Below are 18,295 nucleotides of genomic sequence, written 5' to 3'. Positions count from 1 at the left end.
TTCTGAATGGTGGAAAGATGACAACATTTTCTGATCATTTGTATTTGAATTCAGGTAAATCGCTCTACATCAAGAGGCTGTATGAATCCCTGAAGAAGTCCTCGACAAAGTCCTCGATGAAGAAATGCATTCGCTTGATTGAACCAAGTGTCGATGAGAACGCCATCCTTCAGTCTCTTTTGGAAGTCCTTGCAGAAAAGGCAGAGAAGAAACTGGTCGTGTTCCATTTTGACATTACATCATCGGTAAGGTCAAGGTCAAATTTATTTATTTAGCACATTTCCAAAGTGCTGTACAGCTAAAAATAAAAATAAAAATAAAAATAAAAATAAAAATAAAAATAAAAATAAAAATAAAAATAAAAATAAAAATAAAAATAAAAGGTTTCCAATGCAATAAGGCCGAGTGATTGGCTGGCCACCAGTTCAGGGTGTACCTCGCCTCTCGCCCGAAGATAGCTGGGATAGGCTCCAGCATACCCATGACCCTCATGAGGATAAGCGGTAGAAAATGAATGAATGAATGTGCACTTGGGGGGGGGCATACAACAATGAATCTCACACACAATAAAACTAAAATAAAGTAAAATTATTCCAACAACATGCATGCTAGGTTAATTGGCGACTCCAAATTGTCCATAGGTATGAATGTGAGTGTGAATGGTTGTTTGTCTATATCTGCCCTGTGATTGGCTGGCCATCAGGGCACCAGTCCAAGTACCCCGCCTCTCGCTTGAAGACAGCTGGGATAGGCTCCAGCACCCCCGCGACCCTTGTGAGGAAAAGCGGTAGAAAATGAATGAATGAATGAATGAATATTATTAGTGGCTGCACAGCGGATGAGTGTTTAGCATGCAGGCATCATAGCTTGGCCACCCAAGTTCAATTCCACCCTCGGCCATCTCTGTGTGGAGTTTGCATGTTCTCCCCGTGCATGCGTGCGTTTTCTCCGGGTACTCCGGTTCCCTCCCACATTCCAAAAACATGCTAGGTTAATTGGCGACTCCAAATTGTCTATAGGTATGAATGTGAGTGTGAATGGTTGTTTGTCTATATGTGCCCTGTGATTGGCTGGCCACCAGTCCAGGGTGTACAACGCCTCTCGCTTGAAGACAGCTGGGATAGGCTCCAGCACCCCCCCCCCCCCCGCGATCCTTGTAAGGATGTAAGAATGTAATCTGGTCATCAAATGTTTGATTTTGAAGTTTGCATTTTGAACGTTTTTATTTCTGTTTTAAAAGGTACAGAAGGGAATCCATGAGTTTCTTTTCAAGTTGCTGATTCTGCGTTATCTAATGGACTCTGAGGGAAACATGTGGAAGTGCAGTGACAGGCATTTGTATGTCATGGAGTTCTTGGAACAAACCGTCAAGCAAAACAGAAATGCTTCAGGTCAGGTAAGGATTTATGAGACCTTTCATGATGATCTAATTACACCCGTTTGCTTACCCCAGGTTTTTCTTCTTTATCTGCTTAGATGAAAACCCCAAAGAGTGCATTCCCTGATGTGTTCCCAAAGATTTTCTGCCGACCCCCTAAAGAGGTTCTGACACTCGAAACGAATCAGCAGGAAGGCTCTAATGTGAGCGGCGACGACCCATTAATGGATGACAAAGTGTTCAGGAGTGTAGCCTTCCAGCGACCGTACCAGTATCTCACACGGTTTTACAAACGCACAAATCTTGACACGTTCAGGTACACGATCATCATTGAGCCCAACAAAGTCCGTCACAGGGATGCTGAAGGGTCACATGGGGAATGTCTTCAGATGCTTCTCATGTACTGTGGCATAAACGACCCATCCTGGGCAGAACTAAGAAATTTTTCGTACTTTCTCAATATGCAGCTGGCAGACTGTGAGTCGTCACATTTCTGTGATGCCGATTTAACCGGTGATGTCCTTACGGGCTTCAAAACATTTGTAGTGGATTTTATGATTCTCATGGCAAAGGATTTTGCCACTCCATCACTCAGGATCTCCGACCAGAGTGCCGGTAGGGTACAAGCGGACCTAACCGATTCCCCGGATGAAGATATTGCCCCCTTCTCAATCAGAAAGAGATGGGAAACAAAACCACACCCTTACATCTTCTTTAATGACGACCATATATCCATGACCTTCATTGGTTTCCATCTGCAACTCAATGCACAGAAGTCATTGGATGCTATCGATCACAGATCCGGAAGGGTCATTAAAGAAAACGTCATGTCGCTGGCATTGTTTCAAGGACTTAAACTTCAGGGAGTTCCTTTCAACACGGACTTTGACAACCTACCCAGAAGTAAGAAAATACAAAGAATCTGCAATGTTCTCGGAATCCGGAAGCCTCTCGATCCGGATGAAACATATGAGCTCACAACTGATAACATTCTGAAGATTCTGGCAATCCACATGCGTTTCAGATGTGGCATCCCTGTCATCATCATGGGAGAGACTGGATGCGGTAAAACGAGGCTCATTAAATATCTTTGTGAGTTGCAAAGGAGGGACACCGATGCCGAGAACATGAAACTGGTCAAAGTACACGGAGGGACAACATCCAGAATGATTTACACCAAAGTGAGAGAAGCGGAATGCATGGCTTCGGTCAACAAACAACAACACGGATTGGACTCTGTTCTTTTCTTCGATGAGGCTAACACCACGGAGGACATTAGCAGTATCAAGGAGGTACTCTGTGACAAGACGGTCGAAGGACAGCGTTTGCAACGTGGTACCGGACTAAAGATCATTGCAGCGTGCAACCCTTACCGTAAGCACACCGATGAGATGATCAAGAGGTTGGAATCGGCCGGTCTTGGGTACAGAGTCCGGGCTGAGGAAACTGATGAAAAGCTCGGGTCTATACCTCTCCGCCAGTTGGTCTACAGAGTTCAAGCTCTACCACCGAGCATGATTCCTCTTGTATGGGATTTTGGACAGCTAAATGATCACACAGAAGAAGTATACATTGAGCAGATCGTGAAGAGAGTAGCGGAACAGAGAAACATCACTCAGAAATACTTCACATGTATTACTCGGGCGCTATCCGCCTCGCAGAAGTACATGCGAGCGAGGAAAGATGAATGTAGCTTTGTCAGCCTGAGAGATGTGGAACGTTGCATGCAGGCTTTTGTTTGGTTCTATGACAACCATGCTGATTTTTTTGCAAAGCTTCATAATCAAAAGTGGGACAAAGAAGAACAAGATCCTATACTCTGGTCTCTAGTCATGGCCTTAGGAGTGTGCTACCATGCCTGCCTCGAACACAAGGATGAATACAGACAAAGCGTTAGCAAAAGCCTACCGACAAGCTACAGGCCAGAAAAAATAAAACAAGACATCACCATGATGCAGGATTTACTCCTCGGTGATGTACCGATGGCTGACACCATTGCGAGAAACGGTGCGCTCAAAGAGAATGTTTTCATGATGGTTCTTTGCATTGAGCTTAGGATTCCTCTTTTCTTAGTCGGGAAACCCGGAAGTTCAAAATCTCTGTCCAAAACACTGGTGGCAGATGCGATGCAGGGTCAAGCCGCACGATCCGATCTCTTCAAAAGGCTCAAGCAAATCCATTTGGTTTCATTCCAGTGTAGCCCTCACTCCACACCGGAAGCTATCATTAAGACATTCAGACAATGCGGACGTTTTCAGGAAGGGAAGAATCTTAATGAATACGTGTCAGTCGTTGTTCTGGATGAGATCGGGCTAGCCGAGGACTCGCCCAAGATGCCTCTTAAAATCCTTCACCCGCTGCTGGAAGAAGGATGCATTGATGATAAGCCGCTGCCGCACAAAAAGGTCGGCTTCATTGGCATTTCCAACTGGGCCTTAGACCCCGCAAAAATGAACAGAGGCATATTTGTGTCTCGAGGCGACCCTGATGAGTGCGAATTGATCGAGAGCGCAAAAGGAATTTGCTCTTCTGATGTCATGGTTTTGGAAAAGGTGACGCAATTGTTCCGCCCTTTTGCAAGCGCCTACTTGAAAATCTGTGATGAACACGGCAAAGGATTTTTCGGCCTACGAGACTATTACAGCTTGATTAAGATGATTTACGCCGTAGCCAAAACAACACAACGAGAACCGACCGACGAGGAGGTCGTCAAGGCAGTCTTGAGAAATTTTAGCGGCAAAAACCAAGTGGACGCGGTGTCTGTCTTTACCAGAAATCGTCCGATCGCGTATAACCTGGAGAACATCAACGCTATTGAGTTTGTGAGAGAGAACATTCGGGCAGTTGAAGAGGAAGAATGTCGTTACTTGCTGGTGCTTACAAAAAATTACGCGGCGCTTCAGATCTTGCAACAGACCTTCTTTTCAGAGTGTGGGCAGCCGGAAATAATCTTCGGATCCAGCTTCCCAAAAGACCAGGAATACACTCAAATCTGCCGTAACATCAACAGAGTAAAGATCTGCATGGAAACAGGTCAAACGATTGTGCTTCTGAACTTGCAGAACCTCTACGAAAGTCTCTATGATGCCCTCAACCAATATTATGTCTACTTGGGAGGACAGAAATATGTGGACCTTGGACTTGGAACCCACCGTGTCAAATGTCGAGTTCACAAAGACTTCCGGCTTATTGTCATTGAGGAACGAGAGGTGGTCTACAAGCAGTTCCCGATTCCGCTCATCAATCGGCTGGAGAAACACTACCTGGACATCCACACTGTTCTGAAACCAGAACAGAAGAGGATGGTGGAGGAGTTGGAGAAATGGGTCAGGTCCTTTGTGACTGTCAGAGGTTATCATTTCGCGTACCTTCCATCGGACGTCTTCATTGGCTACCATTCGGACACGTGTGCTTCTGTGACTCATCAAGTGATGGAGACGCATAAGGACAATTTGGAAATATCACAGGATAAATACAAAGTTCTCAACGAGGCTAAACTCGTACTGCTCAGGTGTGCCACACCGGATTCAGTGGTGCGCTTGGACTGCACAGATCTCCCCAAAGTGGAGACGAAAGATCTCGCACAGGTCTACTTTGAAAAGCTAAAGAACAGCTGCCTGGCTGACTTCGTATCTACCCACACAAGACAGGAAGTCCATCGCTTTTCCACCTTCGCAGAGGTAATGTTCACAAAGTGATAAATCACACGGGTCACACAACTCATAACTCATCGACTAATCGCTTTCGGAACGCGCAGGTTACAACGTTCTCCAGACTTCTCACTGCATCCGACTTGAAGCCATTGGAAGAAATGTCCCAAAGTGTCGTTGAGCTTCTGTCGCTCCAGCAGTTTGACACAGAGCAATCCTTCCTGAAGAAAATCAGGTTTGTCGATTAAAATACATACAGTAATGATTTCTTTACATTTTCCTAGTGGGTCTTTATCACAGTTGATCACTGTTGGATGTTTGCACACGGCGAACCCAGCATACTATCTTACTTATTGCGTGGAAATATGGGCTAATAACTATAAAAGCAATCTTCACTCGCTAAATGTACTGCAAAAAAGGTCAGTAAGGATAATTCATAATGCCGCCTACAGAGAACATACTAACTCCTTATTTCTAAAATCACAAATACTTAAACTTACTGATATAGTTCATCTTCAAACAGCTAAAATAATACATAAGGCTAAAAATAACCAATTAGCTAAAAATGTCATCCAATACTTCTCTACAAGAGAGGAGAAATATGATCTCAGGGAAGAACTACATTTGAAACACTTCTATGCTAGGACTACGTTAAAAAGCCATAGCATTTCAGTATGTGGAATCAAACTATGGAATGGATTGAGTAAGGAACTCAAACAATGCACAACGATGAGCCAATGCAAGAAACAATACAAGCAGTTGATGTTTGCTAAATACAAGGATGAAGAGTCTTGAACCAGTCATGATGTGCTATATATATCACTATATTGACACTTACTATGGTACACATTATGTCATTGGATGCTCATATCACCTCGTACTTCGGTACGAGGTACATTATTTAAAAAAAACACACAAAGACCTTAAACTGTATTATGGAAAGCAGGAAGTGAACAAATGTAACTGATGTTACTGATTGTAAAAGTACCAGATGGAGGGGTAGGATTTAATAAGCTTTGCTTCTTCCTACTCCTTTTGGACATGTGGAACTATGATCTGATTATGGGATGCATTCAATTGTAATCTGATGCATGTTCAAATGAAATCAAACCATTACCATTACCATACTAGATATGTTAAATTCTGCTGATGTTTGGAGAGGCCCAACCTATCTCAAAGTGTTTTCATCATTTGATGAATGATTCGGAAGTCTGTGAATCTTGAGAATATGTTGCTAGTCCAATGCTGTTTTCTTGTAGAAATGTTCTCACTGTCGACAAGCGAAGCAGCTGTGGTGAAGCCTGCAACAAAGTCGTCATCATCATTCAGAGTGAATTTGCAGAGATACCTCATGGTGCCAATCTCATTGCATCTGCAAAGTAAGAATGCAACACTTCTGGCATGCATTAAAAACGATATATTAATACCAAGCTTTACTGCCCCGTTGCAGGTTTTCATCCATGAATGAAATCAACAAGCTGACCCAGGAGAATTTAGGCTACAGGGTGTTCATCTACTTCATCACCAGGCTGCGAAGGATTGAAGGAGGGACTTCTTATGTTGGATTTCATGGCGGTATGATGGATATAAGTTGTGCTTTTCCTTGCTTATCCAGTCAACTGACGGGACACATTTACGGTCTCATGACTGCCCAGCATGATGGTCGAGTGGGTAGCGTGCAGGCCTCACAGCTAGGAGACCAGGGTTCAATTCCACTCTCGGCCATCTCTGTGTGGAGTTTGCATGTTCTCCTTGTGCATGCGTGGGTTTTTTTGTGTTTGTGTTTTTGAACTGTTGGTGTTTTCTTCATATTGATTTGGTCTATTAAATGCAGGGGGTGTTGCAAAGGGCAGTCCGGGGGCCGTTTGCATCTCACAAATGTTTTTTTTATTTTTTTATTTTATCGTGGCACATTTTAAAAATGTTGTTTAAAAAGTCATCAGTAATCTTACAAGAATAACGTCCAAATTTGAAGAGAAAAACATAATGAGAAAACACCAACCAGGCTGCACGGCGGACGAGTTGGTAGCGTGCACGACTCACAGCTAGGAGACCAGGGTTCAATTCCACTCTCGGCCATCTCTGTGTGGAGTTTGCATGTTCTCCTTGTGCATGCGTGGTTTTTTTTTTTAACTGTTCGTGTTTTCTTCATATTGATTTGGTCCATTAAGGGCAGGGGGTGTTCAAAGTGCAGTCCAGGGGCCGTTTGCGGCTCACAAATGTTTTTTTTTTTTTTTATTTTATCGTGGCACATTTAAAAAATGTTGTTTACCAAGAAAAACACCAATAACAAAAGCCAAAATGGAAAAAGTTGTCGGTAATCTTACAAGAATAATGTCCAAATTTGAAGAGAAAAACATAATGAGAAAAGACCAACCAGGTGGTTGGTGACTCGAGTGGTTAGCGCGCAGGCCTCACAGCTAGGAGACCCGAGTTCAATTCCACCCTTGGCCATCTCTGGGTTTTCTCCGGGTACTCCGATTTCCTCCCACGTTCCAAAAACATGCCAGGTTAATTGGCGACTCCAAATTGTCCATAGGTATGAATGTGAGTGTGAATGGTTGTTTGTCTATATGTGCCCTGTGATTGGCTGGCCACCAGTCCAGGGTGTACCCCGCCTCTCACTTGAAGACAGCTGGGATAGGCTCCAGCAGGAAAAAGCGGTAGAAAATGAATATTGAATATTTAATATTTTCAGGCCACTGGACTTCGGTGCACATCGATGACCTCCGTCAGTCAAAACAAATGGTGTCAGACATGAAGACGTTGCAAAACATTACCATCGCTCAAGTTTTTGCAACAAAGTTGAGGTCACCTGAAGGTTAGTGGTTACTTTTTTTTATTTTAATAGAAAATTAATCAAATCTATCTTTTGTGTTACGAAACTGAAACCAATGAAATACTTTTATTAGATGAGAAGTTGGGGGATGTGGATGAAGCTTACGTGGAGGAAGAAGAATCAAGAGAGAATGTGAGTATGCACCGCTTATTTTTTTTGGGTCGGGGGGGTCTCACGAGATGAAATTTTAACATGGACTCATTTGTTAGCAAAGACTTATTCATTCATTCATTCATTCATTCATTTTCTACCGCTTTTCTTCACGAGGGTCGCGGGGGTGCTGGAGCCTATCCCAGCTGTCTTTGGGCCACCTGGACTTTTGGCCAGCCAATCACAGGGCACTTATAGACAAACAACCATTCACACTCACATTCATACCTATGGACAATTTGGAGTCGCCAATTAACCTAACATGCATGTTGTTGGAATAATTTTACTTTATTTTAGTTTTATTGTGTGTGAGATTCATTGTTGTATGCCCCCCCCCAAGTGCACATTCATTCATTCATTCATTCATTTTCTACTGCTTATCCTCACAAGGGTCATGGGTATGCTGGAGCCTATCCCAGCTATCTTCAGAGGCGAGGTACACCCTGAACTGATGGCCAGCCAATCACAGGGCACATATAGACAAACAACCATTCACACTCACATTCATACCTATGGACAATTTGGAGTCGCTAATTAACCTAGCATGTTTTTGGAATGTGGGAGGAAACCGGAGAAAACCCACGCATGCACGGGGAGAACATGCAAACTCCACACAGAGATGGCCGAGGGTGGAATTGAATCCTGGTCTCCTAGCTGTGAGGTCTGCGCGCTAACCACTCAACCGCCGTGCCGCCCCAAGACATATATTCATTCGCATTGGCACTTTTCTTTCGGATTTCAGATTCTTTCCATTTTGAGCAAATAACCCGAATGGAATTGGAATATTTAGGTCCATGTAAACGTGGCTAATGACTCCTGTGCCACACTTTGAACACCAATGCATGTTTTGCTAGGCTATATACAACCAAATCAGCAGTTGTTCTGATCTTTGCCATGTTAAAATCAAGTTTAGAATTGATGTACCTTTTTCTTTACTGTGATCTCCTCATGCAGCAGTGCGAAGATGACACGACTTTGGTCATGGACACAACAGCGCTGGTGTGTAGCTGTGTGCAGAGTGCAGTAGGCATGCTCAGGGACAGGGAAGAAAGCGGTTTCCGCAGCACTCAAAGAGTTGACACCCTCCTGAAGCTTCTCAGTGACAGTGACGGAGCAACAGGTAGTATCCACCAGTTTGTCTTCGCTATTTAACCTCGGATTCCATCGGCGCCCAGCACGCTTCCCCACTTTTACCAGGTGACTTCCTCCAAATTGTAAAGACGCGTCTTCACTCAATGCTAGCCAGCGCCACCGCTTTCACATCCGCGACTGGCAACTGGGTCGTCAAGGTGGCTTCTAATACCGACGCCTTACAGGAAGGAGGTACATTCAGGTGAGTGGTGCCTCCCTCTCAATGCAACATTTCTGTTTGTTGTTGATGCATTCACCATTTTGGGGGTGGGGGGGTGGCGTTACAGGCGCACTTTATGGAAAAGCATTCAGGCGGTGGTCGTCCCAAATTTGGCTCAGCTGATTTCAGTCATCGACACCGACCGCAACCTGGACATCTTAATGGATCGAGACTGCAGTGTTTCCGTGAAGAGGCTTTGGATAGATATTTTTGGCGATGACAATTTGCTGGAAATTCCGCAGCCGAGACTCAAGTAAGTGGATGGGGGCACTGTTTGTACTTTGCATAAAAGGGGGGGCGGTGTTTCATTCCAAACAGTAAATACAGTAAATAGTGATCTAGTAAAACTATTTGGAACTGGAATTACCTTTTTTTGTAGTGGTTTAATGGCGGATGACAGCAGAATGATAAATATTATGAAGTACTGGAGTACTTTCATGTTGTTATTTTGCTGACATTAGCACTTTAAAGATATTACTGTGGTGCTTCGACCAGACGGAAGAGGATTTCCGGTTTGGAGGTTCCGAAGAGCTACCCCTTATATTAGCTGTCAACAGTCTGCTTCAGTTCCTGAAATTTCTCTGCATTTCTTCATGGTAGTCATTTTTAAACTCCTGTATCACTCTGCATGAATTATAAAATAGGTAAATAAATGGGCCTGAACTCTATTTGCAGAAATATGGTATGATTGTTGGTAATGGTAATGGTTTAATTTCATTTGAACATACATCAGATTACAATTGAGTGCATCACATAATCAGTTCACAGTTCCACATGTCCAAAAGGAGTAGGAAGAAGCAAAGCTTATTATATCCTACCCCTCCATCTGGTACTTTTACAATCAGTAACTGTTACATTTGTTCACTTCCTGCTTTCCATAATACAGTTTAAGTTTTTTGTTTTTGTTTTTTTTATAATGCACCTCCTACCGAAGTACAAAGTGATATGACCATCCAATGACATAATGGGTACCATAGTAAGTGTCAATATAGTGATATATATAGCACATCATGACTGGTTCAAGACTCTTCATCCTTGTATTTAGCAAACATCAACTGCTTGTATTGTTTCTTGAATTGGCTCATCGTTGTGCATTGTTTGAGTTCCTTACTCAATCCATTCCATAGTTTGATTCCACATACTGAAATGCTATGGCTTTTTAACGTAGTCCTAGCATATAAGTGTTTCAAATGTAGTTCTTCCCTGAGATCATATTTCTCCTCTCTTGTAGAGAAGTATTGGATGACATTTTTAGCTAATTGGTTATTTTTAGCCTTATGCATTATTTTAGCTGTTTGAAGATGAACTCTATCAACAAGTTCAAGTATTTGTGATTTTAGAAATAAGGAGTTAGTATGTTCTCTGTAGGCGGCATTATGAATTATCCTTACTGGTCTTTTTTGCAGTACATTTAGCGAGTGAAGATTGCTTTTATAGTTATTAACCCATATTTCACACAATAAGTAAGATATGGTAGAACTACAGAGCAATAAAGAGTGTGGAGTGATTTCTGATTGAGAACAAGTTTTGCTTTGTTCAATTCTGAAATATTTCTGGCTACCTTATGTTGTATATTTGTTATATGAGGTTTCCAGCTCATATTTCTTATATCTATTGTGATCCCAGAAATTTATTTTCGTTCACCATTTCAATGTCCACATTGTTATTTTTTTTGTTTGTTTTGACCGTTTCCCCCCCAAACAGCTCAGAGATGACAACAATTCTTGTACGAAACAACTTGACCAAAGGCGGGGATCTGAGCTTGAGGATGCCTTTCAGCTGGAGGATCAAGGACTACTTAGAGGAGCTCTGGGTTCATTCGCTTCAAAATGAAGGTAATGACCTGCTGGTACCGTTACAAAGCCAGATTAGCACTCCTATTTCCCTGACATTTTATGTTTTTTTTTAATCATGTTAGGTCACACTCAACAAGGATTTAATGAATTCTTTTTAATGACACCACTGGGGCAACACATCGCCAAAGCCAGCCCAGAGATGCAGTTAGAGTTTTTCCAACGTTACCTTCAGGATTTTGTCTCCTTGACAATGAATGTGACTTGTCAGAAAGAAGTCGAGGTTAGTTTATTTGTAACACAAATGTTTCGAAATAGTATATGTGTGGGAGCATTTATTCACATTCAATTGCTTTTTTTTTTTTAGCTCCTGTGTGGTGCATTAAACAGCTGCATCAACGAGCTGCGCTCACAGTTCCCTGCCACGGATGCAGTTCCATCGCTCCCGTGGGTTCACGCTGCATATCATCGGTTCAAGAATCGACTGCAGAACCTCTCTAGAATTGTCTGTCTTGAACCTCAAGTGACTGATGACCTTTTGAAGAGTTCTCATCTCAGCAATGGAGTTGAACTGGTAAGGGTACAAATAAAAAAAAAAATGTTCCCCTCTGCCGGTTTTTTACATTTATGTTATTTCTTGTATCCAAGGTGCTTGATGTGTATGCTGCTCTTGCATGCCTGGAGTACCTGGAACCGAGACACTTGGTGACACTTGCAGAAAAACAAGCCTGGCTCAGACGAGTGAAGAAACTGAAGGTCCCAATTGAGCTGGTCTGCTCTGAAGACGGTGTGAGAAGTTATCAAGAGAGGAGCAAAACCGTTGTCTGCACGGTTCAGTAAGCCAAAATGAAACGACGCAAGGTTTTTAACAGTATAAAGATCCAAATAACTTGTTTCCTTTCTCGTTCTCAGAAATGTCTGGAATCGGATATTTTCTGTGTCCTTATTCATGGAGCACTTTGGGGCAGTGGAGAGTGAAATGACGCCTTTAATTCTACAATACTTGCGATTGCTCGATCAGGTTAGAGATGTTTTTTCCCCGCAGTGGAGAACTCATTTTAGTGGACAAAATTAATGAGCTGGGCTGCACAGCGATCTAGTGGTTAGCACGCAGACCTCACTGCTAGTAGACCCGAGATCAATTCCACCCTCGGACATCTCTGTGTGGAGTTTGCATGTTCTCCGTTTTCCTCCCACATTCCAAAAACATGCTAGGTTAATTGGCGACTCCAAATTGTCCATAGGTATGAATGTGAGTGTGAATGGTTGTTTGTCTATATGTGCCCTGTGATTGGCTGACCACCAGTCCGGGGTGTACCCCGCCTCTCGCCCGAAGACAGCTGGGATAGGCTCCAGCGACCCCACGGCCATGGTGAGGATAAGCGGTAGAAAATGAATGAATTAGTGAATTTATCTTAAACCAGGCAGCACAGTAGTTGAGTGGTTAGCGCGCAGGCCTCACAGCTAGGAGACCCGAGTTCAATTCCACCCTCTGCCATCTCTGGGTTTTCTGCGGGTACTCCGGTGTCCTCCCACATTCCAAAAACATGCTAGGTTAATTTGCGACTCCAAATTGTCCATAGGTACGAATGTGAGTGTGAATGGTTGTTTGTCTATATGTGCCCTGTGATTGGCTGGCGAAAAGTCTAGGATGTACCCCGCCTCTCACCCCTAAGATAGCTGGGATAGGCTCCAGCATACCCATGACCCTGGTGAGGATAAGCAGTAGAAAATGAATGAATGTACAACAATGGATCTCGCACACAATAAAACTAAAATAAAGTAAAATTATTCCAACAACATGCATGCTAGGTTAATTGGCAACTCCAAATTGTCCATAGGTATGAATGTGAGTGTGAATGGTTGTTTGTCTATATGTGCCCTGTGATTGGCTGGCCACCAGTCCAGGGTGTACCCCGCCTCTCGTCCAAAGACAGCTGGGATAGGCTCCAGCAACCTCGCAACCCTCTTGACGATAAGCGGTAAAAAAATGAATGAATTAATGAGCTTTTCTCTCTCAGATTCTGGCAAATAATTCTGACCTGAAAACACAGCACACGTTTGAGGCGGTGATCGACTTGCTGAAAAAATGCAAAAATGAAGCTGTTCAAAGGATCTTCAGGTACATTTTTGATGATTTTGCCACCTAATTTCCCCTCGATAACTGAGGTTTTGTTGTCATTTATTTTCCATCCAGGTTTGAGTCGCTTCCTTGGTGCTTGCTGTGCCACAGCGACCCGCATCATCCAGTCTGTCTGCCATGCCAGCACATGTTCTGTGGCTCATGCATTAAATCGTGGTTGGTTCCATGTCAGATGTACTGTCCTCACTGTAATCAGTCAGTCGCTGACGACTTTGCAGTGGTTCCCTCTGAGGACTTATGGTAGGTTGCAGTGTAATATATTTAACGTCGAAATGTATTATCATTGTTGCTGTCACTTGTTGTTTTTGTGCAGGATTCGAATTGACCAACACGTGTCATTCAGGAATCAGTGCAACGCTTTCTTCATCGATTTAGTGTCTCTTGTGTGCTTCAAGGACAACGCCCCTCCGTGTCCGGCTGTCATTGGCCACTTGCTGTCTTTTCTCATGGTGCAAACCAGCGGTGGGAAACTTACTGGCTTCAATACGTACATACATACGAGGGATGGGCATTTAGCTACATTGCCTACATTGATTGGATCGGACGATATGAGGAATTATGACATCATACCATTTAATCCCATTACGTTAAAAATAGCTCTCATAATTTGTAATAATTAATTCCAATGGGAATGGTTGTTTGTCTATATGTGCCCTGTGATTGGCTGGCGACCAGTCCAGGGTCTTCGCCCGAAGACAGCTGGGATAGGCTCCAGCACCCCCCGCGACCCTCGTGAGGAAAAAGCGGTAGAAAATGAATGAATGAATGAATAATTCCAATGAGGCTGCACAGCGGACGAGTGGTTACCACGCAGGCCACGCAGCTAGGAGCCCCGAGTTCAATTCCACCGTCAGCCATCTCCGGGTACTCCGGTTTCCTCCCACATTCCAAAAACATGCTAGGTTAATTGGCGACTCCAAATTGTCCATAGGTATGAATGTGAGTGTGAATGGTTGTTTGTCTATATGTGCCCTGTGATTGGCTGGCCACCAGTCCAGGGTGTACCCCGCCTCTCGCCTGAAGACAGCTGGGATAGGCTCCAGCACCCCCGCGACCCTCGTGAGGAAAAGCGGTAGAAAATGAATGAATGAATGAATAATTAATTCCAATGAGGCTGCATGGTGGTCGAGTGGTTACCGCACAGGCCACGTAGTGAGGAGACCCACGTTCAATTCCACCCTCGGCCATCTCTTTGAGGAGTTTGCATGTTCTCCCCGTGCATGCGTGGATTTTTTCCGGGTACTCCGGTTTCCTCCCACATTCCAAAAACATGCTAGGTTAATTGGCGACTCCAAATTGTCCATAGGTATGAATGTGAGTGTGAATGGTTGTTTGTCTATATGTGCCCTGTGATTGGCTGGCCACCAGTCCAGGGTGTACCCCGCCTCTTGTCTGAAGACAGCTGGGATAGGCTCCAGCACCCCCGCGACCCTTGTGAGGAAAAAGCGGTTGAAAATGAATGAATGAATGAATGAAATATAAGGTTATGAACTATTACGACCACTAGTTGTCGCCAAAAACACCACCACCACCACTCCTCTGTTACAATGCCCATCCCATATACACACGTACTTTACATTTAATTCCCACGGTTGTTCTAAATGTTCGTATCTCCCCAGCTGATCAACAAATCCAGACCAAGGTGCTTTCTCCGTTTGATGACTCGGTGGATAAAAACCCTGTAGTTCGCTCGGTGGTGCTCAAACTCCTGCTGAAGTACAGGTGAGGTGTCAGGGTGGTGAGCATCACATTATTTAATTCATCAGTCGTGTTAGCAGCGTTCCTTATTGTGCTATGAATTTACAGTTTCGATGAAGTGAAAGAACACCTTCAGGAACACCTGCTGGCTGTCGAGCACTGCAACATTTTAGAGGAGAAGGACAAAACCAAACTCTACTGTCTGTACATGAACTGCATGCAGGTAGCGTGCATCTTTTACACTTTATTTTATTATCAGGATGCGGTTTGTCTGTTTGATTGTTGGATTTGTTTATAAATGCTCTGTTCTTGTTTTTAGGATTCCATGTTTGAGAGATTTGAGTTCCGTTCCGATACGGACAGACGGGCGTGTTTGCGGCATGAAAGTGACTTCCTGAGAGAGTTTCTTCTGTCACATCATATGTCGGCTGAAAGGGCTACAGTGGAGAATCTACAGCAGCTAGCAAGAGTCCGAATGGACTTGGATGTGGCAGCGGCCATCATTGGTGCTAGTGAGTAGTTCTCGATAAGGACAAACCGGACAATTTTCGCATGTTGCGTGATTCACCATACTTATGTGTTATCCCAGAACCCCAGGGCGGGGGTGAGAGTAAAAACGATGACTTCATGGAGGGGGTGGTCAGGTTGTGCACCAACAGCGGGAACAACTGGTATCGTGTCTACTTGATTCGTAAGATTTGCAGCCAACACGGAGTGGAGTTTGCCATGAATCGTCTCAAAATGGAGAACATGCACTGGCTCTATCCTGAAGAAGTGCTGCAACAGGTTTGATACGTTATTTACTGCATTATTAATTAGTGATGGCCCTTCAAAAACAAGAAAAAAGTGAATGCATTGTTATTTTCAATGATGTGGACTGATGTTTGGATGTAGATAAACAGCACCTCCTCTGGTAGTATCCAATATTACATGCAATTTTGCCTCATTGCTTTATAGTGTTTCTCAAATAGTGGGGTGGGGCACGGGGCTTTTTAATGCTGACCTACCAACATGTACACATTTATAGTATTCAACATGCAATTTGACTCCCGAATATGCTTATATTAATAATTATATTCATTCAATCATTTTCTATCGTTTATCCTCACGAGGGTCGCGGGGGTGTGCTGGAGCCTATCCCAGCTGTCTTCGGGCGAGAGGCGGGGTACACCCTGGACTGGTGGCCAGCCAATCATAGGGCACATATAGACAAACAACCATTCACACTCACATTCATACCTATGGACAATTTGGAGTCGCTAATTAACCTAGCATGTTTTTGGAATGTGGGAGGAAACCGGAGTACCGGTACCACCAGTCCAGGGTGTACCCCGCCTCTCGCCCGAAGACAGCTGGGATAGGCTCCAGCACGGTGTGGTAGAAAAGGATTGAATGAATATAATTATATATATAATTATTAATATAAGCATATTTGGGAGTCAAATTGCATGTTGAATACTATAAATGTGTACATGTTGGTAGGTCAGCATTAAAAAGCCCCGTACCCCACCCCACCATTTGAGAAACACTATAAAGCAATGAGGGTGGCACGGCGATCAAGTGGTTAGCGCGCAGACCTCACAGCTAGGGTTCAATTCCACCCTCGGCCATCTCTGTGTGGAGCTTGCATGTTCTCCCCGTGCCTGTGTGGGTTTTCTCCGGGTACTCCGGTTTCTTCCCACATTCCAAAAACATGCTAGGTTAATTGGCGACTCCAAATTGTCCATAGGTATGAATGTGGGCGTGAATGGTTGTCGAAATGTGCCTTGTGATTGGCTGGCCACCAGTCCAGGGTGTAACCCGCCTCTCGCTCGAGGACAGCTGGGATAGGCTCCAGCACCCCCGTGACCCTCGTGAGGAAAAGCGGTAGAAAATGAATGAATGAATTGGGGAAATGGCCATTTTTGAAAAGGGTTGAAAATATCCAACTTTCTGTAAGACCTTGAATGCATCCTTGCTGAGTTCTGGTTGGATGAGTGCAAGGAAGGGAGGGGCTTACCTAGATGCTTGATACTTGATTGAGTATTCTTTGTACAGAGTGAAGAAGCCACCTCAGTTGATCATTATCTCGTGTGTGGAGAAAGCTACAAGACAATCAGAGATGCATGTGCAAAGGCAATTGCAGAGGGACGAATGGATGATCTCGATGAGATTTGTCAGGTAACACTTTTTTTGTGGGTGGAGTGGGGGTCGGGATGTTTTGTGTCTGTCAACTTTTTGCTTTTGCGTTCCTTTCGCAGGGCTGCACAATGTCAGCAAACAGGATGAGTGTGTACCTGCTTTTAGCACTCTACAGAGAAGTTACCATCCTCTACAGAAACACTAATGCCGGTTTACACCCAAAGCCAGAGGTACGGTCCCGAAACATTGTAAAAAGCAGTTTTCAGTCAAGTCATAACGTGCATCAAGCTTTACTTTTTCCCAACTTCCAGGATTTCCAAAAACTACTACATTTCATCAAGACTTCCAAGGTGCTTCCCAGCCCACAGGTCAAGGTCTTTGCTGAGGCTCTGGTGGCCAACCGACTCGGGCCGCTGTCGGTCAGTCCCGGGATGACAGGGGACGATTATGTGTCTGTGACGCTGACTGTTCACCTGGCTGCCGTCTTGCTTTGCACGGACCAGACCATCGTAGCGCCTCTGCAGAAGCTGGCGACGACACCTCTTAGCATGCAGGTAAAAAATCACCTTTCTTAATGGTACAGCCATCCATCCGTTTTCTATGCTGATCATCCTCAATTGGGGCGTGAGGGTATGCTGGAGCTTATCCCAGTTGACTTCGGTCGAGAAGCCGGGTACACCCTGGACTGGTGGCCAGCCAATCACAGGGCACATATAGACAAACAACCATTCACACTCACATTCATACCTATGGACAATTTGGAGTCGCCAATTAACCTAGCATGCATGTTGTTGGAATAATTTTACTTTATTTTAGTTTTATTGTGTGCGAGATTCATTGTTATACGCCCCCCCTCCCCAAGTGCACATTCATTCATTCATTTTCTACCGCTTATCCTCACAATGGTCATGGGTATGCTGGAGCCTATCCCATCTGTCTTCAGGCAAGAGGCGGGGTACACCCTGGACTGGTGGCCAGCCAATCACAGGGCACATATAGTCAAACAACCATTCACACTCACATTCATACCTATGGATAATTTGGAGTCGCCAATTAACCGAGCATGCATGTTGTTGGAATAATTTTACTTTATTTTAGTTTTATTGTGTGCGAGATTCATTGTTGTACACTCCCCCCAAGTGCACATTTTCTACCGCTTATCCTCACAAGGG

At 44.1% G+C, this 18,295-nt stretch overlaps 1 protein-coding gene across 2 annotated transcripts in view; it reads left to right on the top strand.

Annotated features, from left to right (window-relative positions):
- The window catches only part of LOC131103174 (E3 ubiquitin-protein ligase rnf213-alpha), a 48,943-nt gene that overhangs the window by 20,821 nt on the left and 9,827 nt on the right, over nucleotides 1-18,295 (top strand). The window contains exons 26-51 of one of the 2 annotated variants that reach the window (XM_078797059.1): nucleotides 55-245; nucleotides 1,241-1,396; nucleotides 1,477-5,058; nucleotides 5,136-5,263; nucleotides 6,288-6,407; nucleotides 6,479-6,603; nucleotides 7,727-7,849; nucleotides 7,941-7,999; nucleotides 8,975-9,137; nucleotides 9,215-9,350; nucleotides 9,436-9,621; nucleotides 11,073-11,203; nucleotides 11,287-11,444; nucleotides 11,529-11,735; nucleotides 11,810-11,997; nucleotides 12,074-12,182; nucleotides 13,183-13,283; nucleotides 13,359-13,544; nucleotides 13,618-13,766; nucleotides 14,924-15,026; nucleotides 15,111-15,225; nucleotides 15,322-15,514; nucleotides 15,592-15,788; nucleotides 17,040-17,162; nucleotides 17,243-17,353; nucleotides 17,435-17,677. In XM_078797059.1, coding sequence (XP_078653185.1) covers nucleotides 55-245; nucleotides 1,241-1,396; nucleotides 1,477-5,058; nucleotides 5,136-5,263; nucleotides 6,288-6,407; nucleotides 6,479-6,603; nucleotides 7,727-7,849; nucleotides 7,941-7,999; nucleotides 8,975-9,137; nucleotides 9,215-9,350; nucleotides 9,436-9,621; nucleotides 11,073-11,203; nucleotides 11,287-11,444; nucleotides 11,529-11,735; nucleotides 11,810-11,997; nucleotides 12,074-12,182; nucleotides 13,183-13,283; nucleotides 13,359-13,544; nucleotides 13,618-13,766; nucleotides 14,924-15,026; nucleotides 15,111-15,225; nucleotides 15,322-15,514; nucleotides 15,592-15,788; nucleotides 17,040-17,162; nucleotides 17,243-17,353; nucleotides 17,435-17,677 — 7,283 coding nt within the window. Of the gene's footprint in view, nucleotides 1-54; nucleotides 246-1,240; nucleotides 1,397-1,476; nucleotides 5,059-5,135; nucleotides 5,264-6,287; nucleotides 6,408-6,478; nucleotides 6,604-7,726; nucleotides 7,850-7,940; nucleotides 8,000-8,971; nucleotides 9,138-9,214; nucleotides 9,351-9,435; nucleotides 9,622-11,072; nucleotides 11,204-11,286; nucleotides 11,445-11,528; nucleotides 11,736-11,809; nucleotides 11,998-12,073; nucleotides 12,183-13,182; nucleotides 13,284-13,358; nucleotides 13,545-13,617; nucleotides 13,767-14,923; nucleotides 15,027-15,110; nucleotides 15,226-15,321; nucleotides 15,515-15,591; nucleotides 15,789-17,039; nucleotides 17,163-17,242; nucleotides 17,354-17,434; nucleotides 17,678-18,295 lie in introns of both variants that reach the window. The other variant, XM_078797058.1, reaches the window with a different exon arrangement.

Source organism: Doryrhamphus excisus, linkage group LG16, assembly GCF_037039965.1.
Source record: "Doryrhamphus excisus strain RoL-2023G ecotype Guam linkage group LG16, RoL_Dexc_Guam_v1.1, whole genome shotgun sequence".
NCBI lineage: Eukaryota > Metazoa > Chordata > Actinopteri > Syngnathiformes > Syngnathidae > Doryrhamphus > Doryrhamphus excisus.
This window is presented reverse-complemented; position numbering and strand designations above follow the sequence as displayed.